The 25493-nt window shown below is 40.5% G+C and overlaps 3 protein-coding genes across 7 annotated transcripts; 1 reads left to right on the top strand and 2 right to left on the bottom strand.

The window, feature by feature from the left end:
- The first annotated feature begins 710 nt into the window (after positions 1–710).
- On the top strand, positions 711–9767 carry ndufa13 (NADH:ubiquinone oxidoreductase subunit A13). Its single transcript, XM_034137374.1, has 5 exons — positions 711–889; positions 7478–7556; positions 7675–7746; positions 7855–7924; positions 9535–9767. The coding sequence occupies exons 1-5, from the start codon at positions 796–798 to the stop codon at positions 9652–9654; spliced, it is 435 nt and encodes a 144-aa protein (XP_033993265.1). The 5' UTR covers positions 711–795; the 3' UTR covers positions 9655–9767.
- Positions 9768–10289: 522 nt separating this feature from the next.
- On the bottom strand, positions 10290–17917 carry cirbpa (cold inducible RNA binding protein a). Of its 5 annotated transcripts, none has more exons than XM_034137373.1 (8): positions 17784–17917; positions 14607–14706; positions 14344–14450; positions 13889–14015; positions 13640–13787; positions 13482–13534; positions 10685–10776; positions 10290–10592 (listed from the first exon to the last, which is right to left on the bottom strand). In XM_034137373.1, exons 2-7 carry the CDS (start codon positions 14704–14706, stop codon positions 10772–10774), a joined length of 540 nt encoding a protein of 179 aa, XP_033993264.1. In that variant the 5' UTR covers positions 17784–17917; the 3' UTR covers positions 10290–10592; positions 10685–10771. The 5 variants fall into 5 exon arrangements, with proteins under 5 accessions (XP_033993264.1, XP_033993262.1, XP_033993261.1 ...); XM_034137371.1 differs by having other exon boundaries at positions 10685–12690; XM_034137370.1 differs by having other exon boundaries at positions 13877–14015.
- A 1200-nt stretch (positions 17918–19117) lies between these two features.
- On the bottom strand, positions 19118–24064 carry LOC117488284 (midnolin-like). Its single transcript, XM_034137104.1, has 7 exons — positions 23625–24064; positions 23427–23514; positions 22974–23036; positions 21961–22470; positions 21578–21683; positions 20581–20826; positions 19118–19764 (listed from the first exon to the last, which is right to left on the bottom strand). The coding sequence occupies exons 1-7, from the start codon at positions 23849–23851 to the stop codon at positions 19601–19603; spliced, it is 1404 nt and encodes a 467-aa protein (XP_033992995.1). The 5' UTR covers positions 23852–24064; the 3' UTR covers positions 19118–19600.
- Between the last annotated feature and the right edge of the window lie 1429 nt (positions 24065–25493).

Consider the following 25493-nt stretch of genomic DNA (forward strand, 5'->3'; position numbering starts at 1 on the left):
GGCCCTGCATTGGATTATTATCAGATCTGGTAATATCTTCCTAAATAACTACGTCTGAAAGCAGAAGTCTAGGGCAAATAATTGAAAGTAAATATTCAACAATTACACCAATTGTATTATATTCTTTGCAAGCTCTTGCGGGCCACATAAAATGAGGTCGCGGGCCGGATTTGGCCCCCGGGCCTTGAGTTTGACACCCCTGACCTAGAGAGACATATATAGTGTGCTTTGGACATAATACACACATACAACGTGTGGTGTTGATGGTAAACTAATGAAGTGTGATTATTTTTTACAGACTGAACCAACAGGATACTAAGTTCATAATGTTCTCTTCATGAACAATTTACAACATGGCAATGCACCTTACACCAAATACAATTTAATAGTATTAAATATAGCAATATATGTATTACAGGGGCATATTGCTGCATAATAATTAATTTAGCTTTTGAATAGAAGTAATTTATATATTTAAATTTAGATTTAGTCAAGTGGTTAGAATGAAGAGGGATGGTCAGTAAGATTTCAAGGTAAGATGTCAAGTGCCAATATATTAATAAAGCTAAGACGTTGTTTTGGTATTTGGTCGGCCCAGTTTCAAGTCTCTACAGTAACAATTTAACTATAAATCAAAACTCGGAGCAAATACAAGCCGCATTTATTAAAATGATCTCTAAATATGCTAGAGAATAAAGCGGTGGGGGCGGTAGAGCGCCGCAGAGCCTTGTTCCGGACTGAAGAGGAAGTGCTGCATTGACGTCACCGGCGTGTTTGGGAGAAGGCCGGAGGAAGATGGCGGGGTCCAAGGTGAAGCAGGACATGCCTCCTGCGGGAGGATATGCTCCGTTTGATTACAAGAGGAATCTGCCTAAACGAGGACTCTCTGGTACTTGCATCTCATACGCATTTATTGAAATATACAGGTCCACACACTCGAGCTGTTAGTATGCACAGGACAGAGGACATTTGCTACTTACTGAACAGAGGCAATGCTAACAGGTCAGGTAGACACTTTAGCGTTTATATAGTAAAATGTTTAATGTCAACCTTTTTTTAGTGTCCTCATTTCATGCTTTCTATATGGGGAAACAAACAATACGTATGTTTGACTGCAGCGTACATTATAAAAGTGTGTCGCTGAATAACATTGAAGAGTCATTATTGACAGTGATGATAGCTACTTGCTAACTAGCCAACACGGGCACCCGGTTCATTGCAAGTCCAATTGTATTATAATGTTCTAAAATACATATGAGCTTCTTTTTTTATGTTGTGAAGTGTATTTCCAAGACTAAGGCAAACACAGCCTAGTTAGTTGTGTGAAATTCCTGAGACCTAATATTAAACGCATGATTTGCTTGTTCTGGTGTTGCACTTAAATCTGCCCCCGCAAATTCTGTTAAAATATGAACGATGTTTTCTTTAGTTAGGTTCCGGTTTTGCACTGCACTAGTAGGTCTACGTGCTGTCGTCGTCAGTATGAAAGTCACATCAGAGGTGAACGAAGTACTCAGATATTGTACTTAAGTAAAAGTAGAAGTACCACAGTGTAGGAATACTCTCTTATAAGTAAAAGTCCTGCAATCAAAATCGTACTCAAGTAAAAGTACTAATTTTGCAGATTAGCCATTTTCAGAATAATATATAGTATATTTTTTGATCATAATTATTGATGTATTTATATGATTATCACAGCTGTTTAAGGTGGAACACATTTTAAAATCTTTATTTACTTTATCCAGTTGTAACCTAAGTGTTGATTACATTTTTGTTATCATGAATCCATATCTTAAAGTAATTTAAGCTTTAAAATTAATGTAGTGAAGTAAAAGTACACTATTAACCTCTGAATTGTAGTTGGGTAAAAGTACAAAGTAGTACCTCAAGTACAGTACTTCATTAATATATTAAATATAACCCTCTCTCTTTTCCTCCGTACCCAAATCTCTAAAAACTGGGGTACAACGGAGCTGATCCAGATTTGCGTCCAATATGACGTAATATCGGAAATGTGGACCCACTTTGTGGAACAACTATTGTTGTTTTATAGTTATTTGTTAATGTAACCCAATTTGTGTTCTTTGAAATTGAAAAGGATATCGCATTGTGTTTGTTACTTTCGTTGCAGTTGTATATGTCTTAAGTGTAATTTGGCTTGGCTTCCTATTTATGGACATGCTTTTATTTTTGAAGGAGAGTTAGCGCAGTTGACAGGAAGTTGTTGTTGCTTTGGAAACAACGTGACGGAGATTAACGGAGATTAACGGAGATTAACGGAGAAAAGTAATATCTACATATAAAGACGGAGAAAGTAAACGATAACGTTTATGGTTAAGTGTTAGCACCCCCCGAAGAGGCACAAGCTCTTACGTTGATATTGGAGAGTTCAATAAATTCAATTTGAAAAAAAACAAACAAAACGAATATCCGAATAACGAAATTGAAACCCGAATAGTACTCCAACGAACGAATATTAGGATATTCGGGTACAGCCCTACTTGGTAGCACATGTCTTCCGAGCGTCTTGCTTCAGCAGCGAGGCAAGAATACTTCCTGGCATTCGGAAAACAAAGAGTGGAACATGCGAGCAAGTGTGCAGGTGTGCGTCATATGAGAGGCCCCGCCTTACATTTTCCGCCAAAGATTTGGGGAAATTGGTCCGTGCGCAAAGCATTGTGGGGATTTTAAGACCGGAGTCTACACATGTGCAGCCTCGAAATTTCTCCAAACGAAGTACGCCAGGCTCGGTAGAATTCCAAGTATGCTGGACATTGGAACAGTACTTCGGCGGCACTCGATGACGTAGTATGCTAGAAATAGTGGCTCTGGAGCAGCTTTACTCGAGATTGAGAAACACCCACCGTGTATGAAGAAGCTGGATATAAAAAGGAACTCACCTTGTGGTATAACCGGCAAGAGAGAAAGCCTTTGAGCTCCATACTGTTTCAGAAATAATCCTTGATAATCCATGATATGGCGTTTCATCACGGCAGTATTTAGTTTAGACCAGGGGTAGCCAACACGGTGCCCGCGGGCACTTGGTCGCCCGCAGGGGCAACGTGAGTCGCCCGCGGGGCATGCTCTAAAAATAGCTCGCCAAGCAAATCCAAAATGTATAAAATACACAAAACAAAAAAGGAAATGTAATTAAAAGAATCTACCCTATGCATAAACGAAACCTACATCATAGCGAACTCTATCTACTTACTACAACTCTATATCTATCTAACACCCCTCCTCCCCCCACCCCCACAATGAATATCGACCAATCACGTTCTTGCTTGATTTGCGGGACCAGCGTTGCAGTCAGGAAGAAAAGCAATGTGGGCCACATGTGTTGTATAGGCTGGCATGATAGGCTGTTCAATGGGGCTGATGTGTTGTGTAGATTCTGCCAGAAGGAAAATCAGCGGGGAGGTGCCACATAGGGCAGAGTTTTACTGTGTGTGTGTTGCAACTTGCATATATATTTATTGCACTTGACGCACACACACGCATGGCGTAATTTCCACCTGGGACAGGGGGGAAATGTCCCCCGCTCTTTTCGAAATCCCGTTTGTGTCCCCCCCCACTTTACAAATATGTTTATTATTATTTTTTAACGCAAGCCGTCATCGCCACGGAGGAGCACACTGGCTCTGTGAGCGAGCGAGCGAGCGAGAGAGCTAGGGAGGGAGGGAGGGAGAGAGAGCGAGCGAGAGAGCTAGGGAGGGAGGGAGAGCGAGCTAGGGAGGGAGGGAGAGCGAGCGAGAGAGCTAGGGAGGGAGGGAGAGAGAGAGAGAGCGAGCGAGAGAGCTAGGGAGGGAGGGAAAGAGAGAGAGCGAGCATACCTTTATCTATTTAATATAGATAAAGTAAGAAATCATTCCAATGTGTATAGGACAGTAAAAAAACAAAAAACAGTTTGAAAGGAGAGTGATTAGTAAAATAAGCATAAAAAGAAAGAAACTAACATAAGCTAAGAATAAACCAGTTTAAATGATTTGTTATTGGTTGTGATCATATTCTAAAGATGTTTGGATTATTGAAAAGTATACAGCTCCCTTTCATCTGAGTGTTGAGAGCTGTTTCCATCAATTCACCAGATTGATGCATTTCACTTCAACATTAAAAATAATCTTCCCGGGGGTGCATGCCCCCCAACCCCCCTAGAGGAGGTGAGGTCCCCCCTGGAGGAGGTGTGGACCCCCCTAGAGGAGGTGAGGCCCGTCCACCCCCAAATAAAGCAGGTTAAAATAATTAAATTGCATACATGTTCTTTTAGGCCCCGGCCCCACGGGAACGCATACGGCAAAACGCATAGGATTAACGCAAACGCAATTGCCAAAAAGCTTCCGTCCACACGCAATATACACCGGATAGTGTCTTGCCACACGACAGCTCCGTTTAGATCCAACCGCTGGAAAAGCTGGAGTACATATGCCGAGCCTGTACGTGGCGCTGTAACTTCCTCCACAAAAGCAGCAACTTCCTCCACAAAAGCAGCGAAGAAGAATGGTTGTCATGGCTGCACTTCTGTTTATTTTCTGTTTATTCTCCTTGGTGGGGGCCGAGGGAACCGGGCAGAGTTTTTCGCCGGTCAACGCGTGTTAAAGTTTAAATCTTCCGGACAAAATTATAAAAGTGCCGGTCAAAGGTGGTCTTTGTTATTTATTGAGCTTTAAAACAAATGAATAACGACTCTATATAATGATATATAATAATAAAATACACGGAGCCTGTCTCTTTTTCCTCTCTTCTGACAGCGTCAGTGTCTGTCTCATGCAGCAGCTGATCCAGTAAGTAAACTCGACAGTAAAAATAAACATATTTATAACTAGTTTAGGTAGTTTGAGAGGTAATTAAAATAGCTAAGGGTGATGATCTGACTTGAAGTGTGTGTTTTCCTCCCGCTGCATCACAGCGGGAGGAGCTGCGTGTCTCCGTCCTGTCAGATTAGACTTCACTCGCGTTTATGTCCATATCGAGATAAAGATAAATAATCTGAATTCAGTCTGCAGTGTACTTTTGCGGGGGTGAGCAGCAGAGGTGGGGAGAGGCGGGGCTATTGCGTCGTCATTATCAGAAAAGGATGACCGTATAGGCTACCACACGGCCCCGTTGGACCCCCCAGAGCGCTCCGTTCCCAGATCTATCCACCTTTGGACCCGTTGTCGTTTGCAGGGTCCGTTTCTACCGTTCCGTTACGGTGTCGTGTGGCAAAAAGGGCTATACGCAAGAGAAATATGCGGATACAACCCGTTTTCGTTCCCGTGGGGCCTGGGCCTTAGTAAACACTGAAAACGGGTCCCACAGACCCAAACAGCACACAAAGGTTAAAGGTCAGTATATCATAATGTTAAAATGTGCTAAATATATACACTGCAAAAAAGAAAGAAAAAGAGGAGTAAAAGTAGCCCCTGACTTGTTTTATTTTTTAAAAGTAGCCCTCACCCTAAAAAAGGTTGGTGACCCCTGGTTTAGACAGTGGGTGTTTCTCAATGTCGAGGCCGGCGTACTTCGTAGCGAGAAATTTCGAGGCTGCACATGTGTAGACTCCGCGGTCTTAAAATCCCCACAATGCTTTGCGCACGGACCAATTTCCAAATCTTTGGCGGAAATCACGCTCCATTTAAGGCGGGCCTCGCATATGACGCACACCTGTTAGCCTGTTCCACAATTCTTCGTTTTCCGAGGCTAGGAAGGATTCTTGCCTCGCTTCTGAAGCAAGTGACTCGGAAGACATGTGCTACCAAGCAAGCTTCCTCGACATTGAGAAACACCCAGTATCTGCCTGGTCTCGCATGAGCTCAGCCCCCTCCTTTTTTATCAATTTTTTATTTTTTTAAAGCTTTATACCCAAAATCAGCACCTTTGAAACAGGAAGTGAAATAGAGGGATATCAGGCATGGCTAGAATGGGTGATCTGTTTGGTATTTTGAGCAAAACACTTCATAGACATGTTTTTTATATATCTGAGACCTATGCTATTGCCTAGAAATAGCATGATAGGTGCACACGATTGTATTGTTAGCAAACATTGAACCAGACCATATTGTGTTGCGGTAAAATTGCACACGGTCTGAAGTAGACATTTGGGAGTGCACACATTTCTAAAGGCAGAATTACATTTGTTAGCGTTACAGATTATTATTTGAGCAGTTATTTTTATCTGGTGAATAGGGGTTTCCGCACTTTGTAATTATCCGCTATCAGCTAGTAGAGTAGAGTAAAGGCTTATGCTGTTTAATATGAACATGAAAATGTAAGTGTTTGGTTAACTGCTGAATAAAGAGTTCATGCTTGGCTATGAGTCACTTTCATAAGGCTTTTTACATGTAAGGCCTGAAACAAAAAAACTGCGTATCGTCACGCTTTAATAATTGTTACCAGCATTTGCAATATGTATTACTTTATTTACAAAGTAGGTATTGGTTAACTGTTATATTATTCAATTAACTTTAATTGAATAGGTTATTTTCAAGACTTGAAAAACGTTTGCTACTATTCAACTTGAGCAAACAATTATTTGAACACAACCATTGGGCGTCTCAATGTCTATATGCGTGTCAAACCAGCCCGTTCAGTTGCTATTATCTGGGTACACCATGGTTGTGTAAGCCAAAAGTCAGTTTTGCATGCCATTTATAAGTTTAAAGATAACGTACAATGGATTCATTTAGTCCAACTTTGTAACATCATATAATACATTTGGGAAAGCAATAATTTAAAACCCAACATCAATTGTTTTTATGAATAAAATCAGGGTTTCCCACACATAGACTTTACTTGGGCGGGCCGCCCAGGTATATTAACGCCCGCCAAAGTATATTTCGCGACCCATTTAGCTTTAATCTTTTTTTATCCCCCCCCCCCCTGTTCTCTTTTACCACCACAAGTATATTTCAGATCTGTGGGAAACACTGGGTGTTTCTCAATCGCGAGTACGCTTGCTTGGTAGCACATGTCTGCCGAGCATCTTGCTTCAGAAGCGAGGCAAGAATACTTCCTGGCATTCGGAAAACAAAGAGTGGAACAGGCGAGCAAGTGTGCAGGTGTGCGTCATATGAGAGGCCCCGCCTTACATGTTCCGCCACAGATTTGGGGAAATTGGTCCGTGCGCAAAGCATTGTGGGGATTTTAAGACCGCGGAGTCTACTCATGTGCAGCCTCGATATTTCTCCAAACGGAGTACGCCGGGCTCGGTAGATTTCCAAGTATGCTGGAGATTGGAACAGTACTTCGGCGGCACTCGATGACGTAGTATGCTTGAAATAGTGGCTCTGAAGCAGCTTTACTCGCGATTGAGAAACACCCACTGTCAAATGTTGCTTTAAAGGTCACTTATGCAAAATCCACTCTTTCACGTCTTTTATACATAAACCTGTGTCCCCTCTGTGTAAAGAGATTCTGAAAGTTTATATTGATGAATATCATGAAAAACAGTATAATAGGGGACCTTTAAACTGTCACTAACCCCTTCTTTCATCAACAGGATATAGCATGTTTGGCATTGGCATCGGCGTCTTAGTGTTTGGCTATTGGAGGATGTTTAAGTGGAACAGAGAGAGGAGGTAGGGTCATTCTTGTAATTTTGCTTTTGGTTCAAATGTGTGTTACAGTGAAAGAGTGTGTTTGTGTGTAATACTTCACAATTAGTCTGTAACTAGTGGTGACGTGTGTGCATTGCAGGCGCTTGCAGATCGAGGAGATGGAAGCCAGGATAGCTCTGATGCCTCTGATGCAGGCAGAGACCGACCGAAGGTGACACATAAAAGCCTCACTGACAAATGCGATACGATTTTTTTTTTTAATATGGCGTTGACTCTCCTCAATTACAACAGTTAACATTTGAATTTCCACTCATGTCAGAAACTTGCGGATGCTGAGGGAAAATCTAGAAGAGGAGGCGATTCTCATGAAGGACGTTCCTGGCTGGAAGGTAAAAAAAAAAAGCTGCGATCTCTCTTTTTGGGACTCAACTTTAACATCATCATATACTAATAATCAATAACCTGAGTTTTCATATAGCTGCTATGAGAGCTACGAGAGTGGATGAGAGCTTCCGGTTTTGGGCATGCTGGCTGCGCATCACTCTCATTCACCAATGGTAATGTTTAGATGGATTTAGGAACTCCCTCTCGATTCTATTGGCTCTAACGGTCCAAAAGAGGTGTCAATCATCAAAATCGACCGATGGGTTCCAGAGATATGGCAAATGCACCCAAATGACCCCAGGGGTTTTATTTTTGCTAAACCTCTCTAAAAAGGTCAAATTTCACTTGTTTTGCATCAATCTTGATACAGGGTACTTATTATGTTATAGTTTGGATTCCTAAAGCTTTTAGTCTACTATCCCATCATTCAAGGGTGGTTTTCACTATAAGTAATGGGTTTATTTTGGACGGAAACTATAATTTACATTTTTTTACTATGTTCAATCTGAATTTACTTTAAAATAAAAACATCTATATTGATTCTGACTTTTCTACATCCAACTCACAGGTGTATCATTGCTTTGAGAAAAATGATTATTAATTTACCCCTTTTAGAAGTGAAGATAGTCATTTGTTCTGGGCATGTCATTTTCGAGCCTGAAACCTGAAAAACAGGCTCAGGGTTTAACAGGTTAAGTGCTGATTGTAGTCTATTTCAGTTGTTTTTATTATATTTCTGACATTATAACAGGACTTAATTTTTGCTGTATTACAAAAAAAAAATCATATTTTCAATACATTTAGGTCATAAGTGTGTCAACAAATTATAGATATGAGTGTCAAATTTAAATTTAAAGAAAGCATTTAGCAGTCAATACATGACAGCATTTCACTTAAAGGTGGGGTAGGTACATTTGAGAAACCAGCTCGAGATCGCTAGAATTTGAAAATACACAACCGGAGAAAATCTGCCACTTCCTTACAGAGCCCCTCCTCCAACACACACGAACGTGCACATGACCAATGAGGGCACGAGATAAGTTTGTGCACAGATGGAAGGCTGACAGGCAGGTAGGCCATCCAGTTATTTTAGCCGGGCCGGCTAAAATGATTGGTCGTGCTTTTTACAGTACTACGGCTTCCACAGATGACATCTTTTTTATGGATTTTTTTGTCAAAGCACTTAAGATATTCATTGCTATCGGGATGTTAAGAGCATTCCCTGGAATATAACAAAAAGTGTATCTCGAGCCGGTTTCTCAAACTTACCTACCCCACCTTTAAGTGTACTAGTACATAACAGAATTCAACTGATTGCTAAACAAAACAAAATGGACACCATAAAGTAATGACTTCTTTGGCATCAATATTTCTTTCTTTAATAATCCTTTTTTGCCATGATCTGTTTAAATGAATACATACTGTATAAAAACAATGTGTACATACCAAAGCTGCCTGACATTTTGAAATGAAAACTGTACATAGTCTTTACATCTTTACTGAAACATCCTAGCACCACAACATAAACTTTCTATTTTACTTAAGAGTTAAGTGCCTTAAGAATCTAATGTATGTTATCATTAAGGCCATTGTATTTATAAAAATATTTCTGCAGGTTGGTGAGACGGTCTACCACACAGACCGCTGGATCATCCCTCTGACAGAGGAGCTATTCTACCTCCGGCCCCGTCAAGAGCACCTGGAAAGGCGTTTCGGCTTCAAGTGGTACGTGTAAGCACCATCAACGACGTACAGCGTCCTGAGCTCCACCGCCTTCAACACCTTGTTCCTCGCTCAATTCAGATTGTAAATGTTCAATAATAAAGTATCTTTTTTTCCTGTACCTTATCCTGGTGTACCCTGTTTATTTTATCAATTAGGATTCAATTTCACGTACATTTCCTGTATTTTTGGCCATTATCCTCAAATTTCACATGCTAGTAAACTGCTATCCCACCATCAAGCAAGTAATGTCCTTTAATTACATGTACAACTTTCTCTACCCAAGCATGATGAGCATAAGGTATGGAGGACAGCTACTTGGCTACACAGCATTATGATCTACAAATGACGCCAACTTTTGATCCACCAAACTTGCCTACAGTATCGTCATTTTATTTGTACCTTACGGTGCATTCTTTGCAACCTCATTTTGAAGAATCTCTTTTGGGTTGCAGCTGTCACGAAACCTGATTTCCCTCTGGGATCAATAAAGTGTTTTGATTACAGCCTAATTGACCCAAACTGTCATCATCCAACACATTGATTAAATCTGTCAAACACCTAAATCCTCCAAACAATGTCAAGTCTGATTTTCAATTTTAATAAACTAAATGTTTTGGCAATTATGAAATATACCCAAACACAATGAAAAGTTTGATCCATCAATTTATTATTGAAAGTACAAAACAATAACCAGAAAACTTGCATTTTTGATAGAACAAATATGACTGTACGACATTGCTTGACAGTAACTGCTTCTTGTGTCAGGACAAGCTCTGTCATCTGGTCCATTTGTTCTCTAGGACCTTTCATTAGCTGCCATTACATTTGAAAGTCTTTCAGGCAAACTAGCATCAACCAAGGCCTCCAACTTGGAATCAGCCTGATCTTGGTTGGTTCCTCCCATGTAGCCACTGCTTACAGCTGCACCATAACTGCGGCACATTTGACCTGAAACAAGGCAGAAACTCATTATCAGCCAGGCAAATAATCACTGCACCAACTATAAAAACATCAGGTCATAACGTTTTGCAATAACTCACCCGTTAACGGGAACTGCATCAGTCACGGCCATCTACAGCCTGATATGTCATCTGTGAGGAGATTCACTGAAGCTTCTGCCAGCCAGTTCATTCTAAAGAAAAAGAGTAAAAGGTGTATTAAGCACAGCAATTAACTTTTGACACAATCACAATAAAATGCATGCAACCCTATTAGTCTCTGAAACTCACCACTTATTCAAATACAAGGGTGCAAAGAGAAACTGAATACAGTCTAGACGTCAATTAGGACTGTTGTGGGGCATTACATGAGCAAATGTGAGGACTAGTGCAGTGAACAGAAGTGGACTGAGCACAATACTACCCATGACTTAGAGGCCAAAGCTTTTCTTTTGGTGGACTCAGGAGGACCACTACAATCCAGAGGAGCTTCTTAGAAACATTCTCTCAATGAACTTTTCCAATCGGGGTAGAGGCCATGGCATGTTGTGGGCGACATCTGAAGCAAAGGACTAGAAACTTATGACTAACTTGAAGGAATTCATGGAAACAATGAGAACTGAGTTTGAAGGATGTGAGCAAAGCAAAAGGAGATTTTTTTTACCTCACGTGCATTGGCCTACTTTCTCCACATTTGACCTGACCAGAGAGCAGCTTTCATCTCTGGTGAGCACTTGTTGGAAGGCGCAACACTCTCCAAGGACTTGTAGGTTTTTGAAGTAGCTGACCTCTTGAACGTAACGAAGCATTAACATGACCAGACCCAGACTGATGATGATTCCCTGCGTTACATGTGCCACTTATTCTTCAAACATCACTAGAAGTTTGATTTCAAACGATCAAGTTGCCTAGTTGATGGTTTCTAGACATTTAAGGATGCACTGGGCCAAAAACCATCTTTACATTTTGAAATCTTGGATCAGGCAGGCAGCTTGTGGACTGGAAGTGGACTTTTAAAAGATTCAAATGACCATTTCTTTCTTAGAAATTTAGAATAAACTGCCAATTAAAGATTGCCCTCCAAATCAAAATGTGCAATTTCAGTGCTTCAAGCTGTTGACTTCTCACGCAGCATTTACAGTTACATAAGCCTACAGCTACCGGCTAAACTCCCCCATGCGGTAGTTTTGAAAGGCAAAAGAATCAAGGTTATTTTCCACAGTCTGTTTAATAGGCTCCATGAAGCCAAACTGACAAAGAAAGAAAATTGTTGATCATACAAAGAACAAAGTACAAAACTGTTCCCGGTAGAGATATTACTTTGGGGAAACTAAGTTACATTTTCCAATCATTTAAACAAGATTAGTCCATTTTACAGCACATTTAAAATGCAGATGTTGAGCAAAGCACAGAAGATACCTTGGACAGACTGTAGCATGCTGCAATTTGCAACTTCATGAACAGTCGGCCACTTCGGATGTGTAGTTCACCAGTCTGAAAGGAATTCACTCTTTTGGGAAATTGAACATACAGGAGCCTCAGCTAGACGAAGTTAAATAGTGCAAGGAATTTAGCCAAAATCCCCCAAAAGTCAGTTTAAGAGCAAATGGATCTCCGTTCTCAGTTTAAAAATCTGCCAAGAGGAAGTCAGCCACAGAGACTGAGAGGGAAAATAAGTTAAGGGGGGAAAAAAAGCCCCAACGTATATATTTCAATATAAAATACTAAAAGGAACACTTTACGTGCTGGACAAAAAGTCTATAGCGATGGTTGTGGCTGTTAAGCGAAAGCTGTGTTCGGTCCTCTCATAGGGACTTTACCGAATTAAATCAGATTACACAGATGCCTTTTAGTTAACAAAAGGACCTTTGAGGAAAAATATGTCCAATTAAGCAAGGTAAGAGTTTTCAAACTGTAATTTGTAACATGGTTCGTTAAGGAATGACCAAAACTCAAGGCTACAATATTTTTAAGATGCTTGAGCTACCACAACAGAACTACAAAACTAAGGTCAGCAATAACACATGGACATCTTTCTTGAGGAGCGCATCTTTGACATACAGCCAGCCAAGTGATGATCTTGAATCAGGATGTTTACTCGTTTGCAGCTGAGGATAAGAAGTGGGCACACAGGTAAAGACACGGAAAGTTCCAACACTGGAGTCTCACAAACCCCCCTCAACCCACCAGACAGTCCATAAACCCTCCCTCAGTTTTTTGAATATTGGGGGCTCCAGACGATGGGATACGAGCAATATCAAAATATGGAAGTTTTCTGTGTTTCGAATTGATGGCCAGCCTCTTTAGAGTGGGACTGTGGGAGGGGGGCTAGCGAAATTTGGCAACTGCATAAAGAGGCATCAAGTTGGGCTCGGTACAAAACTGAGGGACATACATCATACAGGTCTTCATATGTTGGGGCTGTGAAGTTTTTACATTAAATGTTTGATGCGGCCTAGTGTTGTATAAATCAGCCTACCAAAACAGGTTACCTTAGGTGTAATCAATATTGTATGTAGGGATGCTCCGATCGTGAGAGCCCGTGTTATTATCCAAAGTTAATGTAAACTTGAATAATGTACTTCATTTGAATGTAATAATTATGTTGGTTGTTGTTTGTGGAAGCTCCAGTGAATGAGCCCCATTAACTGAGTTTTAAACATCACTTTAAATGGAAGATCCCCATAGCCCCCAACCACTCGATCGGATCGGCCGATACTGATTCCAGCGATCGGCCCCACAATTGGCGATCGGAGCATCCCTAATTGTATGTTTATACTAATTAATTATTTTTTTTAAATAGTTAATTGTTAATGTTAAAATGCCATTTAAAAAAAAACTTAAAACAGCCCCAACATAAGTGTACATAAACAGACATTGTCATATCAAAGAAGCTTACCATAGCTGTCGTATCCATCGCGGTAGGAGCGTTCACCGTATGACCCCTGACCCCTGAAAATAAAAAAATGAATAAAATGATTTAATATAAAATCACATTAACTATGGTTCAAGCAAATTGGTCTTGTCTCAACTAGTTTAAAGTCAACAATTTCTTACCTATTGTCTCTGTAGCTTGAGTATCCGCCACCGCTGCTCCTGCTGTACTGGCCACCGCCACCACCACCTCCAAATCGCCCCTCTCCACTAAAGCTTCTTTCGTTGTAGCTCCTGTCACCATAGCCCCTGTCTCCATTGTATCCACCTCCTGAAACACAAGGTTATGATTGACCAACAGGGCAGAAGCATGAACAGTTAACAGAACATGCTAAAGACAAGCAGACAACTGGTGTCCACCTCTGGAGTAACCTCGTCCACCTCTCCCACGCCCGCTGAATCCACCTCGCTGTCCTCTCTGGCCAGAATTGTAACCTCCTCCTCTGGTGCGGCCACCCTTTCCGGCTTCATCCACGCGAATACACCGTCCATCCAGAGTCTGCAATACATAGGCAATCGTGTTTTTAAAGAAATGACCATTTACAAATGTGGCAATCATTAAGAAAACTGTTAATATTAAGAAACCAACATCTGTGGAGAGTAAAAACTGTTCAAATGACAGGTGATTAATACTTTCTCCAACTTTTTATTTATTTATTATAATTGCTTATAGTTTTTGTTTCCACCTGGATGTGTATTTTTCCCAAAAAGTAATTTGTGTCATTTCTATCTTTAAAATGTTATGCATGCCTCGTACTGTGGGAGAATACAGTTATTCTGATTGCAAACACGTTGATCGCAGAGGTATTTTGTGAAGTGATGTTTACCTTGCCGTTCATGCCGTCAAGTGCATCTTTAGAATCTTCTGAATTATCGTATTTCACGAAGCCGAAACCGCGAGACTTCCCTGTCTCTTTGTCTCTGATCACATCCACTAATGGGAAAGAGGAACGGGGAAAAATTAATATTTAAAACAACATTTTCTAGAATTTAAATAAAAAAAAATTACATATATTTATAATTGAAAAAGATAAATATATGTATAACTGTAAAAGTATGTATAACTGTAACAGTAAATAGCCTACTATACCTTTTTCGATGGTTCCATATTTGTCGAAAGCCGCGGCCAGAGAGTCCTCGTTGGTCTCGAAGCTCAGTCCTCCGATGAACAATTTACCTTCGTCCGACATCTTTAAAAAATAAATAAAACCGTTAATATTTACACATTACATTAAAACAAATTTCCAACATTGGCAAATATTGTCTGCTAAAGCAAAACGAAAGTAGGTAATCGGCAAACCCTAACCACAAAACGATATTCTTGGTGTCAAACAATACAATAAATCCCAATTAACCGTACACACGCTAATCATGACATTTTATTGTGCATTTTCTCAAATGTAACGCACGGCCACCATTTATAGCTGTTCTACCAGCTAGGCCGCAGGCGCCTGAGTGTGTTGGCCCTTATAGAGTGGCGAAGTCACGCCCATCTACTTCCGCCCCATGGGACCTTATTTCGGAAAAATAATGTATTGAAGTCAATGGAGAGAGAAAACTTATCTTTCGATCCCGTTTGAATTGTGCCATGAATTACACATATGATGTTTGTCCATCTTAAAAAATAATTTCCATGTCAAAAAAGTCACAGTTTGTCGTAAAACTGTTGAAATATAAGACTATGAAAAATACGTAACTAGAAAGACTACAAATCCCAGAGTCGCGTAAGTGATGTCACAATCGTTTTCCTCCACTGAGATAAGAGATAGCTAAGATCAGCGCCATATCGATATAATCTATCGATATGGCGCTGGCTAAGATAAGATAACTTTAACAAGATGCCTGTGTGCTTAGTATCAGGTTGTTATTATACCAGCAATGGGTCTTGCTCGTTCTTTCGCTTCCCGTCTGATGAAAGGACCAGGAGTACTCTGGATCAAGCTAGCTAGTAGCTAGCACGTTAGTTAGCATTACAGCCTTGTCATTTTTATTAGCCTTAACATGAAGTAACATTAAGTAACCCACAATGTTAAACAGTAAGAGTAGTAGTCATATTTCGTGAACCCTTTGAAGAGTACTGTCACCGGTGTGATCATTCTATAATACACAATTTAAGCCCGGGGGAGAAATGCTAACGCTAACGCTAGCGATCTTCTCTACTTCATGCTATCTGCACAAATGGTTGACATTAAACATTAAAACGACCAGGCAGTTCAGAGAGAATCAAAGGAAGGCAGGCAGGCAGCTTTGCATGACATTCTTCAGGACGTGTTTCATTGTGGTGATAGTGAGGGTAGTCAATCGTTTTGTTGACAAGACAGTAGTGACGGCCATCTTGGTGACGTGTGTTGTTGACCAGAGATGTAGTTCATTGAGCGTTTCACACAAACAAATGTGTTACTTCACAGTTTTTACGACACATTTTTTTTTTTTTTTGACTTGCAAAATTATCTTTTAAATTGACAAACATCATATGTGTAATTCGTGGCACAATTCAAACGGGATCGAAAGATAATCTTTCTCTCTCCATTGACTTCAATACATAATTTTTCCGAAATAAGGTCCCATGGAGGTCCACCGGAAGGGGAGGGACTTTGCCACTCTATGGGATAGGATTACAATATGGTCTAGCTGCGGCTGCGGCAAGTACACGACACGCCCCCTACACGACACGCCCACCTGACACGACACTACGGTGGCTGAGAGACATTAGTGATCTCCAGTGTGCTGGGCAGTGTGGCGGCGGAGGGAGCCGAGGGCACCACCGGAGGAGAGGCGAGCGATGACAGCAGCATCACCGTGGTGCAGCTCCCCGCACAGACTGAGGGGACTTGTTACACGGAGCCCATCACCGGGGAAGCCTGCGGCGGGAGAAGGCGGTCTGCTCGGCCTGCCCTTGGCTCTGGGGTCCCTCCTTAAAAAAAGTCTCATCATACTTAATCGTAGACAGTAGCACATGGTATATATTGTACGACTTTGTCATTTTTTTTAATGTTGATATGTATTCGCTCATAGCCTACTGTGCCTTTCACGCAGACAATACAAGTGAATTTTGAAATGACAAATAGGTTTATGTTTCAAGTTTATTTGCATTAAAACCGTGTTTTTAAACCCTTCTGTTCAAATTTGATATTTTGTTTCTTAAAAGATTAAATCTTTAAAAACATGCTGTTTGCCATTTTTAAAGTTTGATGGAAGAAATTAAAATATAGGTCACTGACGTGGAGCTTTAGGCCTGCAATGCTTTAAAAAAAAATGTTGGTGTTTCAGTTTTGAGTGAATATGGATGTTAAATTCACAAATGAGTATGAATAATCTTGAACAAGAACAGGATCTTGAGCCATGATGTTTTTAAAGTACAGAAACATTCAGAATGCATGACGATTCCTTCAAAGGTTTTGTAATAGACCCCTAGTACTTTTAATTTATAAAGTAATAATAATACATGTGAATGATTGATCTCATTAGTGGCCTGACTGGCCCTCCTAATTTGGTCCTTAATGACCCCATGATGTGATTATGTATATCTTAAAACCTTTAACAACTATATTTAGATGTTCACAAATATCTACATTTATGTATAAATACATGTGTAGCAGTTAGACAAACATAATTAATAGATTATCTCATTAATACCTATTTTATATATTAAAAAAAAGTTTACTAAACCACCGTTTGTTGACAAAATGATTTGGGTTGAAAGTTATACTGTTGTGTCTCAAACGGATAGACTAGGTTATTAATTTATTTGCCTAATAGTTGCTTAAAATGCTACAATAACATTAGCAATTCGTTTTTAATCTGCCATGTACGGTAATGTCTCTCAGCCACCGTAGTGTCGTGTCAGGTGGGCGTGTCGTGTAGGGGGCGTGTCGTGTAGTGTCGTGTACTTGCCGCGGCCGCAGCTGGACCCTTCTCTAGAATTAGGTAGCCAGCACTTTCACTCTCGGCGCCATTTTGTATCGCGGAGCTCCAGCCCCACTTCTGTCAACTGACAGCTCGGAATGCGGTGACAGGCCACAATATCTTACATAACTTGTTAGCGAGTTAAACCAAAACATTAGTTCTAATACAGATTTTCACCTGTATTCCAACCTAAATCAACTAGATACAATCAATTTAAAACGGTTTGACAAGCTTGTGCTGGCAATGCATTCGAGAGCATATAGAGCATATATCAAAAGTAAGTTATGCCTAGTGAATGCAACATTTGCGAAGTAAATTCACCGTGAAAACATGTCATTAATTATATTGAAATAGCAATTACCCTTTCAGTAGCAGGGACAAGTGTATGCTGAACGGGCTGCAGGTCGAATGAGGGAGGAGGAGGGAGCTCAGCTGTACTGAGCACTGAGTCTTCTTCTGCGGCACCATGAGACCTGCAGGGCCCATACCGCCCCCTACCTACCGGTGGGGACATCCAGGCCAATCCAAATATAACCATTGACTGTATATTTATTTATATAACAGGAGTCAGCAATCTCAAAAAAAGTTAGTATAAGATTAGTAGAGTAGAAGAGTAACATATAAAAGAAAGAGGCACGCACATGTTAATAAAATAAGCGATAATTAGTACAGATGCATTGAACAAAAATAATTAGCAGCGTTAGAAAACGTAAGATAAGAATAACGTAACATATTAAAGTAATAAGGTAGGAAGTGGCAACATTAATAGTGTGTGAAATATTGAGCTGGCATTTTTATGTTATCAGTAGTTGCTTCCTCTCAGCAGTCAGAAGATCCAATAGGTTATACATATATTTATTAGTTATATTTTTCTCTTAAAACATTTTCACATACATTTTACTTGTGGTAAAAACATATTTCATTCAATATATAAAGATCTACATTTTTGAATGGTTTGGTGTTTTGTTTGTATGAACCTGATTATGTGTGATAAAGCAAACAAGATATAACACGTTCATAGTGAGCTGTATGATGTTGGTAGGCAGATTTGAGTAACTTATTCCATGTTTTTTTTTAAATATATTGTTCATTCTCTGATTTTTGTGAAGTAATATGATCTTATGTTATTTAATCAGTCGATAGTTTGTGCACCCATGTCAACATTAAAGCAGTCACTGTTCACTAAAACTGTGTGTTTGATATTGTGTGTGTATACAAGGAGTTTGACACAGCTTTTAAGATAGTTGCTCTCAATGTACTTCAACAAAACAGTTTAAGGAAAGATAAATCACTGACCCCCTGCAGTGGAGTCGTTGATGTCGGAAGAGAAGAACCGTTCACATACCTGAGTGCAGGTGGGGGGTTCATTCTGAATCGGAAAGGAGTGTGGCGTAACTGTCCTTATCAAACCTGCTGTGATTTACATTCAGGTCTACAGCCAGATGATTCTTCCCCTTTGTGTGTGGGGGGGATTTGGTCATGACCTGCAGAGTCGCTCTTTGGTCTAGTTCTTTTTTATTCTGATTTCATTTGTGTTTTGGGGTTTTGGCCCAATAGTGCAGGATCACCCATTTCTGCAGGCCTCACACACAACCAACCCTGTTTTACATCAGCAATCGCAGTCATGTGTGCAGAAAGTTTTAGTCAGCACACGTCCTCAAAAGTGGGCTTGACAAAGACAACCCTTTTTTTTTTTGAAAGTTTTTCTTTATTCTTCTTTTCCCTTCTTTGTGTTTACACTTTATATATTGCATAAGTAAAACATTTAAGAGGAACATCCTCGGCACAGAACCAAACATAGAGTTTACATTCAAGACATGGACATTTAAGGCATTGAAATAAACGAACAAACACAAAGTACGCTTTGTACAAACACCAAAATGTATATCATGAAAATGTACATTATAACCTTTCTTGACAATGAGAGCGATGTCAGTGAAGGACAGACCCAGATGAATACTCGGCACAGGGACAGCCACAGGAGTCATGTTCCACAGACATTTTGGAAATACATTCTTTAGAACTGCTCAGAGTGTAAAAATAGCGACAACGTTCAGTCTGCTGCTCTTAAACAAGTCCACAAGTTCAAAGGTCAGCTTTGGTCTACAGATTGGCTTCTTTTGACACCAGAAAGCTGCCACAGCGATCACAGTGAGAGGATATTTTCCCTGCAGGAGACTAGGGACGATGGTGACGGTGCTGGTATGGGTGAGACGTCTGAGAGTTCCTGCGAGTCCGTCTGCGAAGACGCCTCTGAAGCATCAAGTGCTGCAGGCGCTCTAGCTTATAGTGCAATGTTTGATTCTCGTGTGTGGACGAGCATGAGGGGGGACTCTCCTCACCTGCAATAGGGGGGAATAACAATTTGTTAGACATGCTGCACAATGAGAAAGTTATTGGTTGGTATGTTCTGGTGTAAATAATTACATCTGCAGGAGATTTGAGTTTGAGTTGTAGAAGAGTAAAGAGGAGAGTGCTTTATACACTGACTCCCAGTGGAAATTAATTATAAAGCCTGCATGGCTGAACTATGAGACAATGGGCCCCTGGGGGCAGACCATGGGACAGACAGGCAAAGGCCCATCTCTCTTACAAAAGCAATAAAGCAGGATTAATAATGGCTCTTTTTTGTGTGTCTCTTTTAGGTCATTTTTGTATCCCCAGGTACATGTGCCTCTTATCTCGATCATTTTGTACCTTTTTTGGTCATATTGTGTCTCGTGGTAGTCCTTTTGTGTCTCTTTGTAGTTGTTCTGCATTTATTTATAGTCATGTTGTGTCTCTTTTGGTCTTTTATGCCCCTTAGTGGACAATTTAGTTGATTGTATTGTGTGCCTTTGTGGTTGAACTGCCTGCTTATTGTGCTAATTTGAGGGTTGTTTTGTCATTTTTGTAGTTGCTTTATGTCTCTTTTAATCTGTTTTATGTGTCTTTGTGGTTCTTTTACATATCTTCCTGGTCGGTATATCTTCAGGTAATATATTTTAGTACAACGGAGAATAAATACAAAAATAAAGCAAATTAATGGAAATATGTGGCAGAGGTAATAAAGGGAGTAACATCAAGTAGCAGGCATAGATGGATAAAAGGGGATGTATTTATGAATGCAGCCTCCAGCAAATCATGCAGTATTCAAGTGTATAATATCATGTGATCACCTTGAGTTTTACTGTGCTCTGCCCTCTGGGTGACCAGTGTTTTGCTTTTTGCTTTGCTTGGCTGCTCTGCTGTGAGCAGTGGGCCGGGAGGAGGGTTCATATTAGGACAGCGGAGATGAGGAGGGGCAGGTTGAGCCCCCTGGTGGAGGAAGGCCGCTCTGAGGAGGTCTTGGAGGATCTGGAGAATGATGCCAAAGCCTCGTCGAGAATGGCTGATGCCGGTCTGACTGCAAGGGGCCAGAGAGCCTGATGGGATACCAAGTGAGAATAAGAAAACTGCACACATTGGATCTGCATCAATAACAATAGTGGATTAAGATAAAATAAAAGCAATATAATACTCAAATAATTGGTATAGTAATGTTTAGGCCAACAAAAACTATCTGTTTACTCTTCCAGCTGCTCAAATGTAATAACTAGCTGCTCATCTTTTTCATAAAATAGAAGATATTTTAAATAGCTGGTCAAATGAAGTAAGCAATCTGAACATGTCTTCTTGGGCTATTATAATCATTTTACTATTTCAAAGTTATTAATCAGCTCATCAATAACGACTTTTGCAGATACCTCAATTAAAGAATATAATTGTTAGTTGAACGCCCAGAAAACACAATTGAGCTAATGTTACAAAACTTTAAAATGTCTGCCCTCCTTGAAATGAATTGTGTTTTTATATCGAAGGACAGTTCTGTACCTTGCAGGATACAAGATTATATATTTGACTTATAGTAATAATGTAGGATACAAAATAACACTATCATTGTACAGTTTATATAACTAAAGAGTATTCCCTATCTTTAGTCTCATGGTTAATGTATACAATTAAGATAACGTATTGTTTATGTTTAGTTATTATATATAATTGGGATTTCAATTATAGGCCTATCAGCACTTCTGTGACACTTTTCCCTTTGGGGATTTATACATATTATTCTCTGTCTATCTCAATTAAAATAATGGAAAATGATTGCGCTGTTATGTTAACTCACTCCCTTACCAGAAAAAGTCCCGGAGAAGACACCTGGAGAGTGGCTCACAAGACTTTCTATGACAGCTCCTGGTTGCTTACACAGCTCTGAAGTGGATGAGGCATGAACATTACTCTGTAAACAGAAAGAACACATGTTTTTTACCATCCATTACTAGGAGTACAAACTATATCTGTTAAAAAGACCATATTTGGAATAGCTTGCTATAGCATAGTGGTGAAACTATGACTAAGCATTGTAATAAGGGCAAGCCAAAACTTGATTATGATAATTTCTCTTCCTATGATTTAATTATATTGCATTTAAATCAGGTATCGACATATGGTAATACACAATCACATGATTTAAAGATAATGACAAGCACATAATGCAGTAGACTTATAGAGCTAACCTCTGTGAAGGTGGAGGCTGGCGCTGGGCTGCGGGGTCCAGGGATGGAGCCGGTTGGAGCAGGAGGACAGACCGGTGTGGCTGTTGGTGCTGGGCAGCTGGGATGTGGACAACCAGAAGGCAAAGAAGGGGTTGAAAGAACAGAAGGAGATGTGTGTGTTGAGCGGGGAGTAAAGGCTTCATGTGGAGGAGCTGTGGTGAGGGAGTGGGAGGGGGGAGCTGCTGAGTTAAAGGAAGTTTTGTGTCTTTGAGAGCTCAGTTGGATCGAGGACGTGGAGACAGAAGACTTTGATGTTTGGGAAACAGGTGAGGTGGATCCTGGGGTATTGGTGCAGGGGTTAGGGGGGCTCGTCATGGCGGCGGCAGGCAGGTCAGTTTGAAGCTCACTGCTTCCCCCAGCTCTCAGATCTGCCACGTTCTGTGCAGTAAGCTGGAGCTGCACATACATCGTTTGGGCTCCGACTCCCAGGTTGATGGTCAGAGGCGAGCGCCCAGACAGGAAGTCACTGATCTGCAGGATAGAAAAAGTTACTTCAGAGATAAATCTACAATCTTTCAGGTTTTGCTGGCACTCATACTGTGGCAACAGCAAGGAAACGACTTTGTCAGAAACAAAACAAAAGAGCAGCATGGTGTATCTGTTAACAGCACAGCCTCCTGAACTCACTTTGTTTTTATGAACATTTCAGTCTACATGGAAATATTGAATTACATGTGTTCAAATGTTTGTGTGTGGGAAGGATTCTGTATGACTGTCAGTAATCAGGTGTGAATTGCCTTTGTTAAGGATGTTTGCATGTGTATGCATGTTTTCCTCGAAACATTAAAACAAGAATGTGTAGGCTTTTATTTTCCCCTGACAGCTCAATCATACAGCTGTTCAATCAACACCATGCAGCTTCACTTCCTCAGCATGAGTTCTTCGAAGAAAACATTTGTTTTTAAATCGCCTCATTCATGCATTCAACAACAAGTGTTAATAACAGAATGGCATTGAAAATACGTTTATCTTACCTTGACTTCTGGTAAACTTTCCAAGACATCCATTATGGTTCTCTCAGCCCTGGCAGTGGAGCACTGCAGTAAGAAAATATCAACATGACATCACTAAATGAAGTGTGATTAAATGTGTTCATGAAGTAAGTGCAGTGTGTTTCTCCATAGTGTAAGAAGCAGTGATTTAATGTTGCAGTTTGTGTATTTGGGAATTTTTTATATAGCCTTTTTCTTTAGATAATAAAATTAGCTTGTGAAAGGGATCAATCAAGTTTTATCTTAATCCATAATAATCCATAATGTATCTGTCAATTATATTGTTAATCTTGAGTTGTAATGAAGTAGAAATGCAAAGTAACAGAAAATAAATATAGCTGTAAAGTACCTTCATATTTTTACTTCAGTGCCTACTCTATATGTGTAGCCTACTTAGTTTTCCTCCACTGGTGAGATGTACACCGGCCTACTTACCGCTGAACCAGCCTCAATGGCAGGGACCAGGGTCAGTTTGCTTCCATCTGCTACACCCAGGTCCACCAGTTTGCCTGCAGTCAGCTGCCTGCCATATACACATTAAACAGTCAGCATGCAATATACAATCAGCATACACAATACCAAAGAGAACTGAAGGAGAAACATGTCTTTTATTCAACATGAGGAATTACTCACCTGTCTCTAAACAGAAGGACGATTCTGTTAGTCTGCAGTCTGAGTTTGTGGGAGATGTGAGTCCTCAGTCCCTCCACAGTCTCTCCCAGGGGCACAGTGAGCTCCACCGGGCTGCCGGTGGTCGAGGTGATGCACAAACGCATAGTGGGCTGACCGGTGGAGACCCCAGTCCCGCAGCCTGCGGACCCACCCGGGGTGAAGCTACAGATGCCCCGCTGCTGCTCCATAAAGCTTTTTTTATTTGAAAGGTCCAAATGTAAAACCAGACTGCTCGCTTGAATTGAGCAAGATGCAACAGTTTTGCTCTTTTAACTCTTTGTCCTCATGCCTTGGTGGACCGCGTGAAAAGGATATACATTAAAAAAAATCACATAACAGAGCGGTTTAACCAGATTGAAACTGTTTCCCTTCCTAGCTCTGACAGACGCAGCACTACTTCTCCACCGAGCGTAAACCACCACAACCCTTGTCACTACAAGCTCCACCCATTCGGCCACACAGCCAATCAGCAAGAACCTCGAGACCCGTCTAACTGTATCATCCAATCAAAAGCACTTGTTTCTCACATGGCTCCACCCCGCTTTGTGCCTCACTTGCCATTCATAAATGATGCAATCTGCAGAGCAGATACAACATTTTGTACAGAATGTCTTCATGTCAAAATGTTTACCTTCTTTTTACCAGCAAAACAGACAGACTCTATTGTGGCATTTTAAATAGGTTTTCTCCATTTACGCTCTTTTAATCCTTTAATGTTATTGCAAACTACTCATGTATCTGTGCAGCCTATACACACTTTACCTAATTGTATTACCCAAGAAGACAAAACACATTTTTTGGGTGGAATTGAAAATATTGAGTTGAATTACAAACTTAACAACTATAACTCAACACCTATAATCACTATATCAATTGTAATGATTAAAATGTTTTTTGCACATTTCTGGGACATTTTAGTAGCTGAACATGTTGACAACAAGATCTTTATGTACTAATTAGGATCAGCTAAGCAAATAGATGTTGTCCAAATAACACATCATCTATCATTTATATTGTAAAATATGTTTATATTTCAATCAGGTTAAGAGGAAATTCAGTGGGCTATATGTCAAGAACATTCTAAATCATTCCTAATTTTTCTTTTACAAGGTCACATGATGCTGAAGCCTGTTTCAGCATGAACTGCGCTGAAAGCATGGAAACACCCTGAACAGTTCATCACGAGCACATCTCTGGATGCGGTATAATCTCACTGTTCAGCCTGTGGGAGGAGACACTCACAGACAGCATCCACCCTTTGTTCTCTGCAGTCTTCCTCATCCTCGGCTGCTTAGTATTCGTGTCCCACCTCTGGATCTCGGGGTTGCACCTGTCACATGACTCTCAGTGGAGAGAAGACAAGCCAGGAGTAAAGTGACGCAGGAAGCTGGGATAGGCCAAAGAAATGCAGCTAATATGTGTCTCCTCACAGTGGCTAAAAATAGCTACACCCACAACACCCCCGCTTTATCCAGCCTGCGTCACTCCTCTCCCATACCACCTACCTACCTCCCTTCCTCACACCCACACTCACTTCTCTGCAGACATGTTTGCCTCATGGCGTCTTTTCTGTCTGAAAAACCTGTACAGTCACAAAAACTGCAAAGCAAATATCAACATTCTCTTTTACACTTCTGTTGTGCTTTGCATAGCTGAGTATTTTCATTTCTATCTCTTGCTTTTTCTGATGTTTATATATATAGTCTATGCTCTAGAAAAAGGGGAGCCATGCACATTAATAAAATCAAACAACAATTTAAGCCTAATCTGAAGCCCACTCCACCCTCATTCCTCTCCAGCAATTAGATGTCATCGTGCCACTCCAACATT

The sequence above is a fragment of the Trematomus bernacchii genome, unplaced genomic scaffold (genome assembly GCF_902827165.1).
Source record: "Trematomus bernacchii unplaced genomic scaffold, fTreBer1.1, whole genome shotgun sequence".
In the NCBI taxonomy this organism is placed as follows: Eukaryota; Metazoa; Chordata; class Actinopteri; order Perciformes; family Nototheniidae; genus Trematomus; species Trematomus bernacchii.

Excerpts from the sequence above, each read along its gene's own strand:
- ndufa13 (XM_034137374.1), top strand. The coding sequence starts at position 796 with ATGGCGGGGTCCAAGGTGAAGCAGGACATGCCTCCTGCGGGAGGATAT. Across the intron at positions 7,557-7,674 it reads AAGTGGAACAGAGAGAGGAG|GCGCTTGCAGATCGAGGAGA; the intron begins GTAGGGTCATTC and ends TGTGCATTGCAG. Across the intron at positions 7,747-7,854 it reads CAGGCAGAGACCGACCGAAG|AAACTTGCGGATGCTGAGGG; the intron begins GTGACACATAAA and ends CACTCATGTCAG.
- cirbpa (XM_034137369.1), bottom strand. The coding sequence starts at position 14,706 with ATGTCGGACGAAGGTAAATTGTTCATCGGAGGACTGAGCTTCGAGACC. Across the intron at positions 14,016-14,343 it reads TTGACGGCATGAACGGCAAG|ACTCTGGATGGACGGTGTAT; the intron begins GTAAACATCACT and ends TATGTATTGCAG. Across the intron at positions 13,535-13,639 it reads TCAAGCTACAGAGACAATAG|GGGTCAGGGGTCATACGGTG; the intron begins GTAAGAAATTGT and ends TTTTATTTTCAG.
- LOC117488284 (XM_034137104.1), bottom strand. The coding sequence starts at position 23,851 with ATGGAGCAGCAGCGGGGCATCTGTAGCTTCACCCCGGGTGGGTCCGCA. Across the intron at positions 22,471-22,973 it reads AAAGTTTACCAGAAGTCAAG|ATCAGTGACTTCCTGTCTGG; the intron begins GTAAGATAAACG and ends TCTATCCTGCAG. Across the intron at positions 20,827-21,577 it reads CTTCTCCGGGACTTTTTCTG|GCTCTCTGGCCCCTTGCAGT; the intron begins GTAAGGGAGTGA and ends GTATCCCATCAG.